Source organism: Rhamphochromis sp. 'chilingali', assembly GCF_963969265.1.
Source record: "Rhamphochromis sp. 'chilingali' genome assembly, chromosome: 3".
Taxonomy (NCBI): domain Eukaryota; kingdom Metazoa; phylum Chordata; class Actinopteri; order Cichliformes; family Cichlidae; genus Rhamphochromis; species Rhamphochromis sp. 'chilingali'.
In genome coordinates this window covers 16,721,532-16,731,868 of record NC_137931.1, presented here as the reverse complement: position 1 = coordinate 16,731,868, position 10,337 = coordinate 16,721,532, and the positions used below count along the sequence as shown (strand labels likewise).

At 42.5% G+C, this 10,337-nt stretch overlaps 1 protein-coding gene across 1 annotated transcript; it reads left to right on the top strand.

Moving 5' to 3' along the window:
* The first annotated feature begins 5,033 nt into the window (after positions 1 to 5,033).
* LOC308393520 (uncharacterized protein) lies at positions 5,034 to 8,898 on the top strand. The gene is made up of 5 exons (XM_080877341.1): positions 5,034 to 5,133; positions 5,319 to 5,605; positions 7,814 to 8,080; positions 8,162 to 8,314; positions 8,489 to 8,898. Exons 2-5 carry the CDS (start codon positions 5,332 to 5,334, stop codon positions 8,659 to 8,661), a joined length of 867 nt encoding a protein of 288 aa, XP_080733467.1. The 5' UTR covers positions 5,034 to 5,133; positions 5,319 to 5,331; the 3' UTR covers positions 8,662 to 8,898.
* The last annotated feature ends 1,439 nt before the right edge of the window (positions 8,899 to 10,337 follow it).

Below are 10,337 nucleotides of genomic sequence, written 5' to 3'. Positions count from 1 at the left end.
AAATTTCTCCAAGTAGAAATATATGTAAAAAAAAACCAAAAACGATTTTCAATTTTTTTGTAGTTTATTGCACTTTTTTGCAATTAATGTAATTACTATGGACTTAGTGCATACATATTATTAAAATATGGGCTATAAAAGTTGTATAGCAACTTGAAATGCTCCCACAAATGGCACTACAACATGTAAAAAAATAATATAAGCTCTGGCGGACTTGGTTCTATGGTAGGTCTTAAAGGGTTAAATAAATATCGTCAAATAATCGAGATCTCAATTTCAGTGAAAATAATCGTGATTATCATTTTTGCCATAATCGAGCAGCCCTAATATGAAATCTTCAAGCTGTGATGCAGTCTGATTAATTAAGACTTTGTATGTGAGGAGAAGGGTTTTAAATTCAGCTTTAGTTTTAACAGGATGAACTGTAGAATTCAACACAGTTGTACCATCCAAACTCAGACAGCTGGGCATCAGCACTCTGCAACTGGACTACACCCAACACACTCCAGCCTGTTAGAGTAGACAGCCGCATCGTCTCTACTCTGACGCTAACCACAGTGTCCCACAAGGCTGCATACTCAATCCACTCGTCTACTCACTGCTAATCTATCACTGCATTCCTGTGTGTGTATAAAACACCACTGTGAAGTTTGCAAATGACATTGCAACGGTGGGGTTGATCAGTGTGAACAACAAGGAGGCTTACAGCAAGGAGGTGGAACATCTGGCTCACTGGTGTGGAGTTAACAATCTTACCCTTAACACCATGAAGAACAAGGAGCTTATTGTGGACTTATGATGATACAGTGACACATCACACGCTCCACTTAACATCTAAGGGAGTGAGGTGGCAGTGTGTCTCTTTGAGCTTCTGGGAGTCCACATCGGCGATGACCTCACTTGGCACACCAATACAATTAGCCTGATAAAGAAAACCCTCAAATGTCTCCTGAACTTTTACAGATGCACCTCTGAGAGCATCCTGATTAGCTGCATTGTACTGTGGTTTAACAGCAGCTCTACAGTGAGTTGAGAAAACTGCCCAAAACATCATTGGGACTCAGCTCCCCTCCTTTGCTAACATAGTCTGGAATCACAGTCTGAAGACTGCTCACAACATCATAAAGACTCCTCACATCCAAACCACAAACTGTTCACTCTGCGTCGCTCTGGAAGGAGTGCAGGATCCTCTGCTCCCAAACCAGCAGACTGAAGAGCACTTTCTTCCACACTGCTGTCAGCCTGCTAAACTCTGATCACTGATAGCAACGCATGTATATATTGTTTGCACTTTGAACTGGATGCCAAACTTCCTTTCATTGTTTGAGTAATATACTTTTAAAATGACAGCAAATAAAATACAGTAGAATCAAATCTAATCCAGTCATTAAGTCATTAAAGACATATGTTGTACAATCATTCAACCCTGCAAAAAGAATTCAAAGAAATTATTAAAAGGCCCGAATTACTGTTACATTCATGCTCTTGATGAGTGGATGTAATTGTCTGACCACAATTATCTGCTCAGCAGTGAAAATGAAGGCTGTGTGTTTCTTCATATAGTTAGGAAATCATCAACAATGCCATATAAATAAAGTTGAATTGAATTGAATTTAGACAAGCTTTCTCTTTGTCGTTTTCTGTAATTTTACAATCTTATTTCTTATAATTTAAGTCATACTGATACGTTTCTTTTCTATTAATTAAAGCAGCGATTCGTGATCCTACAGAATAACTAAGAACTGCCTTTAAAATGACATCTTCTTTTATATTAAGATGTCTCAGCTAAAAGTGCCCTTAAACTTCTTTGTTTGGACAGAAAAGTGAGTTTTAAGATTAAATTGAGCTGTGTGTGTCCTTGCCTTAAAGCATTTGTTGTTGGGCACTGTGGTCTGACATTTTGGGGAAAACTTTTGCATTATAACAAGCAATTAACAAGGTTCCGTCCTGATTTCTTATTTTCCCACCATCATTTGTAATGGTTCACTCTTAACAAATGTGAAGCCAAAGATGTGGCATTTTTACTTTTTTAACCTGCACCTCTATTTCAGTAGATGCATGAATCTGCATTAGCCTGCCTCACAGCAGTCACTGTTAATTTGTGATCAGTGCATTCGTTTATTTTATTTACTATTTATTTATGAGACGGGCACACAGCTGCATCTTCAGCTTGTATGTGTCTCTTTATTAATGGTCTGTATTCACAGAGGAAAAAACTACCTATTCATCCTCCAGCCTCAGTGATTTGCAGTTTACTCATGAAAGGCAAAGTCAACAACAACAGAAATGCATCATTAAATATGAATGACGTGTCAGTAGGTATAGGCTTTGGTGCTGTTTATATTCACAAATGTATTTCATACTTTAGAAATCTGGAAAATAAAATAAAAAAATCAAAAATAAGTGAGTGGATGGTGGAGCACCCAAAAGGTCATCCAGAGGACAGGAAAGTTCAGGGAAACGGCAGACCTCTAAAAGAAAGCGTTTCCATCCAGCTGTTTGCTAAATCAAACCGCTTTGGTGTTTCAATGAAAGACTGGGCCCGTGAAGCACGGTTTCTAAATCCTTCTCATTTAATCTCTTTAATGGTTTCAACTGAAAGTGCATGAAGGATCTACTTTTGATGGTCTCTGCATTGGGAGCGGTTATGTAACAAGTAAAGCAGGATTCAGATAAAGCCACTTGAGAACTAGTGTAAACAGCCGCATTAGTCCCAATACTGGAGTTCGGCTGAATGTGCCTGTGATGGCACTTGGTCACCCGTTTGGATTCACGGCTGCACAACATTACAGTCTGCTGGTAGCACAGCATTATCATATTACAGCTGCTGCATATCCACACTGTTTAATGCTTTCACAGGAAAAAGCTATTGATTCTGTACAGTCGCCGCAGCTTCCGAATTATCTGCTAAAATGACTAGCACATCCCACATTTTACCCCCACAGTATTCATATTATTCATAGCCCACTTCAGGAAAATATTGATCTGCATATCTGTTGGCAAGCTTGATAACGAAGAGCTAAAGCTTAGACGGCTTAGAAGGAAACTCCCTTTAAGCTTCTGCTACATCTGCAAGTGAAAAAAAATGGTGACGCCAAGGTTGCTTCTGTCTTTCATCCCATCCCATCTACCTCATCTCCTGGCTGGCTTATTGGCAGCCGGGTCACGTTCGTCGAGCCCGTCAGTTTTAATCACACTTTGCTTGTAGTGTTTCCAGCAGCCAGTTGCTGCAACTGAGAGAAAACCTGGCGAAAGTAAGGGTGAGGCGAATACCAACAAGGATTTTGGTGTTCGTGATTACACATGCTGATGGGTGATCCTGGATCAGTACAGATAAAGTTACTGTAGGAGAGATCAAAGCAAGGTGTGCAAGGGGAATAAAAATTAGGCTTTCTTAATCAAATACAAATCTTAAAGTCTGGGGTTTTTTCTTTTTTTCCAGCGCAGGTCACTTTCGGTTGCAAACTCTGATTCTCTTTTCCAGCCACCAGATGGCATTGAGCAGAGAGCTGGCTTACTTTATTTCCATGTGCTTCTCATGTGTTTTTGAGGCAGAGCCAGCGTTGGCTGTTTGTAGAATTTAAGTCAGAAATAATTGGGAGAACAGTGACGTCCCGTGGGACTTCCTGTTTGGATGATTCTGAGCTGACTATCCTGAACTGTTCTGTTATGCTTTTCATTTGTGCGGCGTGCAACCAGGTTGGCTCAAAATTTAGCTCAACGAGAAAAATTATTTAGCACATTAAAAGAGAAAAAGACCATCTTGATTACAGTGGCCTTGTTACACTATTTCCTTTAATGCCTCAGATTGTCTGCTCTCTGTACACTTCACCCCGATGCCCCCCCCCTTCCTCCTGTGATAACCGTGCACGGCAAAAAGAAGACGCGGCCATCGGCGACGTGCTGCACGCCTCAGGCTCTTTCACAAAGCATCAAACATTGTGACACCACGTACATATCTGCTGTTACCACACATGCTGCGCTTCTGCATGCTGCAGTTGCATGTAGCCACACTGACATCTTTTGGCTTGATGGAAAACTGTCCGGGCTTTGTGGTCATGCAGTCAGCTCCATAACTTGTTAGACAAAGGCTTCAATTTTTTGTAGTTTTGCATCTGTACGCCATCGCAGTGGAGTTCAAATCAAACAATCAAGATGTGACTGAAGTACAGGCTTTCAGCTTTAATTCAAGTGTTTAACAAAAGTATTTTGCTGAGTGTTTAGGAATTACTGCCATTTTTATGCACAAACCCCCAGAAATAATTGGACAATTGACTGACAAGTAGTTTCATGGCCAGGTGAGGCCTGCTCTCCTGTTGTTTCATACTCTACACTGTAAAGTACAAAGAGATGTTGGTGCAAGTGAGGGAGGCCATCATTCAGTGAAACCAAAGATCAACCAAAGAAACCAAAGAAAAACCTGTCAGAGAGACAGCAACAACTTTATGAGTGGCTAGATCAATAATCTTGTGCATTATTAAAAGAATGATGGCCAGCTACAAACAAAGGCCTGAAAGAGCACAGAAGACAAATAAAGTGGATGATGACAAAATTATTATTCAGTGGTTAAACAGAACAACTTCACAGCATCAAACCAAGTCAAATACACTTTCAGAAAGGTAGGAGAATCATTATTAAAATCTATAAGCGATGCCTTAATGGATGTACATACAGAGACTTTACTCCGAGCTACAAACATCTGGTTACACTCAAGTACAATAAGACCAGATTAGACTTTACCAATAAATAAATGAATTTAAAAAAAATCTAAAGAGCATGCACAGTTGAAAAACAAAAAACAATTGTTTGGATACGCCAAAATGATTTAATACAAGTCTGTTGCAGATCTCCAAATACATTAAAATGCAGCAGTACTACTTTATAAACACGGTTTGTAGACAGATATGCAAACTGAATTGTTTTCGGTGTAAAAATGCCTTCAGCCTGCAGAGATGCACTTGTAGTGGTCGTGGGTCATAGCTGAAAGCGGCCAGTGGGGGCGCCAGTCGCCTCATTCCTCCTCTCCCCTGCTGGTAAAGAAAGCGGTGAGGAGCAGAACACGCGCAGTACGGGCATGCGCACACTGTTGTTGTAGCTGCAGCTGTCGGTTTGTGTCTGACAGCGTGAGAAATGGTGAGGACATGTAAAATAAACGTAAATAAATCCGTTGTTTAGACTGGCCCGAGTGGACTATGAGGAGTAATTTCGGTGCACATATGTGTTGGATCTCGTTAAGCTCTCCCCTCCGTATTCATGGGCTACATGGTTAATGGCTGCAGGTGTTTTACTTTGACTTTGTACCTTTACTTATATTCCAGGTGAGGCTCTCAGATGGAGGCGGCTGTGTGTGAGGAGGTGCGGGGAGGTCGTGAGGATGATGAGGAGGCAGGGGCCGATGAAGCCATGCTGTGGTCCGTCCAGGAGGCTCTGGAGATGCAGGCCCTGCAGATCGGAGCGTCCGCCTGCGGGGCCACGGCTGTGGTGGACGTGCTGAAGGCGCTCGGAGTAGACGTGACCCCGGAGGAAGCTGACCGTTGCGTCCAAACCCGTTTGCGGAGGAACGAGTCACCGTTGCCGGACTACCTGCTGTCCCGCAGTGAAGCTGGTGAGAACACTAAACATGGCTAAAGAGAGTGAGAGGGGTGTGCTTGTTTTACGCAAAAAGTGCACATAAATGTGCAGAAAATGCCGTGTGCTAAAGAGGATACAAATAATATATACAAAATAAATGAAAACTATGCTTAAATAGTTGTGGGGAAGTAACATTGTCCTTGATTTTATTGTACTGCATTGTCTGGGTGTGATGAGTCAGACAAAATGTTTTTGGGATTTCCTGACACAGCGAGTGTTGTTGAGTTCCTCTAAAGACGACTTTTTGCCACTGTGCAGCTGCACCACACACAAAAGAAACAAGTTGTTGTCTCTGCACCTCACCGTCATCTGCACCACCTCGTCCCTGCAGGCCGATTCATCTCACACAGACATGAACCCCATCACCGTGGTGTCATCTGTGGATGGTGTTGCTGTGGTGGATGGGGTGCAATCATGGAGTAGAACAAGGGACATGGCATACAACCTGTTAGGAGCCCATACTGAGGCTTAGGGTGGTGGAGATGTGGGGAGCACTCTAACTGTCTGAGTGCCATCTTACAGGAAGTCTTTACCGTTAGCTGAATGTGTCTGATGTGTGCGCACTTAAACTGGTCAGAATCCCTCTTTCCATACTGGAATATGTTTTTGTGTAAACCCTAATGAGTCTTGATTCCTCTTTAATAAGAATGTAGCAACGAGTAGTTGATGCAAAACATGAGGGTCTATTTTCTTATTGTGCTTTATTGTGCTTGCTTCTTCCAAGATAAGAGGATTTTTTTTTTCTTTGCTACGCCTTACTAAACAAATCTCAGTCCTGACTGCTGACAAGTTGATGTAATAACAATGCACGTGGTCCTCTGAGTTCTTGCAGAAGCGACATAGACAATTAAGAAATCTGAACAAAAGCTGTCAGGTGGACAGCTTGGAGAGATGGAATTAAACTGTGATTTGTCTTGATTGCAGATCGGCTGAGCTCAGTGTTGGCCTACGTTATACATCTCACATCCCATTGAAAAATCTCTTGTAGTGCCCCTCAGTATAGTGGTGAAAACATTTGCCAAAAGGAGAAACAAACCCAGCCTGAAGAGGTCACATGCTACTGAATTCTGAGTTCCAGTCGGGGATGGTTGCATCAGGATGGGCATCTGATGTCAAATCTGTGGATCCATTCGCTGTGGTGACCCCTTGCCAAATAAGTGAGCAGCCTATTTAAGCTGCCCCTGCAAGCCTTTTTGCAACCCAGCTCTTCCTTTCATGTTGTTTTTTTTAACTAATACTATTTAATATCTGTTTTTAGTGATGCCTGCTCTATTCTGCATGGCGTTGGTGCTGGCAGTAGGGGGTCTTGCAGTTCTATATCCATCTCACATTCAAATGAAAGCGGTGATGAGGTACCAACACAGAGCAATGTTGCTAAATAAAAATTACCGCAGATGTTAAAAAAATGTCTTTTGGCTATACCTGTGCATACAGTACTGCTTTCTTTCCTTTTTCTGCTCCACGGGCTGCATAAAATGATCCCAAGGGCTGCTTTTGGCCATTTGCTTCAAGAACCCAGGGGACCGAGAAGGTTACACAGCTCAAACAGAATTGATCTAGACTATAAACCTCTGCCTGAACGGGCGAGCGTGGCTTCTGGTGTTAAAGCACTTTGAGTGGCCATTAAGACTAGAAAAGCCACATAAATGCAGTCTCTTTAGCATTTACAATTCCCTAAAAATGTGTGTTTTTGTGCAATTTAAAAGCTTCCCCCTAAATTGGCAGGTATTACACTGTAAGCCGTTGGCTCAAGCTCAAAATTTCTCACTCTCTCGGCAAGCTGTTCCATGACATTTCAGGTAATGAAATGTTAATACATAAAGTGTGGTATAGGTGCATATCTTAATTTAGCTCCACAGACAGTAATATCTGGGGTGTCACAGATGCTAACAGGGACTATAACTGCCCCGTTCTGTAATGTCTTGAACCCATAAGTGCTGCTTCCCACAAGTGTGACAGCTGGCTGCATTGCCAACCAGGCGAATTCAAAAGTACCCTATTGAATTAGACAAAGAGTTTGATGTCTCTCGCAGGAGAGGCTGTAATTGACTTTCTCGGCTCTGCTACACAGTTTTTACACCGACATTTCAGCTTCTGAGCGGATGTGACACGTACTTTTTGTTCAACTGTTATGATTCAGATGCGATAAATGTCGGCGTCCCGTTTCATCCCGCTCTTTCAGGTGCGACTCACATCCAGCTCATCCAGGGAGCGCAGGAGGCCAGCGGAGGCCAGGTGACGGGCCGATTCTTCCACCTCCACCCTAGCAGGCGAGTCAGACTGGTCCCCTGGCTCGCCCGCTGGATCCGAAAAGGCGCTGTTCCCGTGGCGACCATGAACATGCAGCTGGCTGTACCCGAGGGTGAGGAGGTGCCCGACGCCTGGCACCACCAGCTCATATTCGGAGTCACATCCAACGCTGTCTTTATGACCAATCCTTTAGATGTAGGTGAGTAAGGGAAAGGAAATAGCTGCTTATAGGGAAGAGGAATCAGCTCCTCATGCTGGTGTTGGTTATTGTGCGTTGTAGTAAGCGAGGGAGAGGTGCACCAGCGACTCTGCAGTGAATCCATGTTGCTGATTCGTCGAGAAGACGTGCTGCAGCGACTGACGCCCGACTGCTCCCTGTCGGGCCTCTCGGAGAGCCAGTCCGACCCACGGTGGAAGGCCCTGGATGTCGAGGGTAAAGCAGCAGCTCCTTTTCACTGAATTGGTATTGAAGAAGACGAACGTCTATTGTTTCTTCTCGGGTTGGACAGTGCAGCATTTGTTACTCACAACATGGTCATCATGGTGTTCTACATTTACATTTTGTGCCCGATGTGATATTTGACACTGTTTTTCCTGTTTTCCTCAGGTCAGGTGAGGCAGATGGCCACGGAGGAGGAAGGAGAAGAAGAAAATAATCAGCCCAAGATGACTCACATCAGGATCCCTGCAGCATACAGCTCAGGCGTCACATTGTTTGCCATAAGAGAGTCAGAATTGGGACAAGAACTCCTCGATGCTCCTGAACTCCCTCTGTTGTGACCGCACTGCCACATGTGGATGGACTTAAAGCTTGAAGATCTATTTATACTATCAATAACACTTTGTATTGATCCAAATGTTTAAGATCAGCAGATTTAAATCAAAGCTCAAAGTGAACTCTGACTTTCTGTCCATTTTTCTGTGGCAACATTGATTAGAAATCACATTTTAAGAGATGTACATGTTTGTATCTTTGTTTTAAAGACAACATCATTAAAAGCCCCCACCCTGCTCTCAGCCCTTATTTGCTAACTTTACACATCTCCATGTTAACTTCAAGATTGACTTTCAGAATTTATTGATCGCTTGCAAAAAGCAATAAATGGCACAGCTCCAGCATGTATTTCAGAGCTGTTATGTGCTTTTGTGAAGAAGCTTCTATCAGCAGGTTAATCTCCTGTGATTGCTTCCAAAGCCACATTAAAAGTGATGGAGTCGCTGCAGTTAGGGCGCTACAAATCGCTACAGTTGAGAAGGAAAAAACTGTCACACTTGCATGAAAAGTGGATTCTTTTTGTATAACTTATTGTTGGGTCTGTGTTTCCACAAACCCCGCTAATTCTAGAGACGTATTCATCATGAAGAAAACAAGACAGTCGATCGATCGATTACTTGTGCAAGGGAGGCCTCTCATCTGTGTCCAGCACGACAATGACCCCAATGGTGGCCTCCTCTCGCTGCCTTTTATTGACAAACTTCAAACAATAGTTTACTAAACACCTCCCCTTGCAACCCCCTTTGGTTACAAAGACAAGGACTGTATGTAAATGTGTATGTGTGAACTTCTGTAAGAGTGTGTGTGTGTGTGTGTGTGTGTGTGTGTGTGTGTGTGTGTGTGTGTGTGTGTGTGTCAGACCTCCTGCTGACCAAAGGGTCGTAAACGCAGGAAGCTTACATCAAACGAAGCAGATCTTCCAGATAGGATATATCTGCAATAAAACATTACAGCCCCCACCAGAACCTCGAGAATCTGGGGGGAAGGACAGTGGAATTTCTTTCATCAGAGTTAAAACACTGTACAAATGGTAAACATAAAAATGACAAACATTTAACAATTCAACTCTAACACTTATTATGTTGCGTTTGTTATCCCAGCTTGATATGGCTGTGATCGTTCCTAAAGTTTGTCAGTGTTTCCTGAATCGTTTTTTAGAAGCTATGATCAAAATTAAAGAATTTGTGGATAAAAAGATATTTTTTAAAAAGCCTGCATTAGGTTAACATTATAGGGATGCCAATAGCATTATGTGATGGTTTGAATGTAAAGTTCAGAAGTTTGCATAAACTATCCATGAGGATGAATATCATGGTAATTTGGGGCTTTTAAGTAAACTGTTCTTTTTCCAGGGTGGAATGATTGTACAGTATACATCTTTAGTAACTTGTACAAGTTTCTCTAATCCGCACGGGCTAACAACATGCATATACATCCGCTAATATTTGGTTAAATGTCCCTAAGCAAGTTGCACCTCAGCCAGATGCTTCTGGTAGCCATCAACAATCTTCTGACATAATTCTGGGCAAATATTTCACCACTCTGGCAGAATTGGTATTGAATTGAGTTCAGTTAAAGTGGTTTGCTTCTTGGCAAAACACAGGTTTTATCCCTTGTCCACAAATTTTAAGCAGGGCTTTGGGAAGATTTTCAGAAGCTTAATGGTAGTCTGCGTTCTCTA

Bases quoted from the DNA above. Each gene is read 5' to 3' on its own strand.
- LOC308393520 (XM_080877341.1), top strand. From the start codon at position 5,332: ATGGAGGCGGCTGTGTGTGAGGAGGTGCGGGGAGGTCGTGAGGATGAT. The intron at 5,606-7,813 runs GTGAGAACACTA...CCGCTCTTTCAG, and splicing joins GCTGTCCCGCAGTGAAGCTG to GTGCGACTCACATCCAGCTC. The intron at 8,315-8,488 runs GTAAAGCAGCAG...TGTTTTCCTCAG, and splicing joins GAAGGCCCTGGATGTCGAGG to GTCAGGTGAGGCAGATGGCC.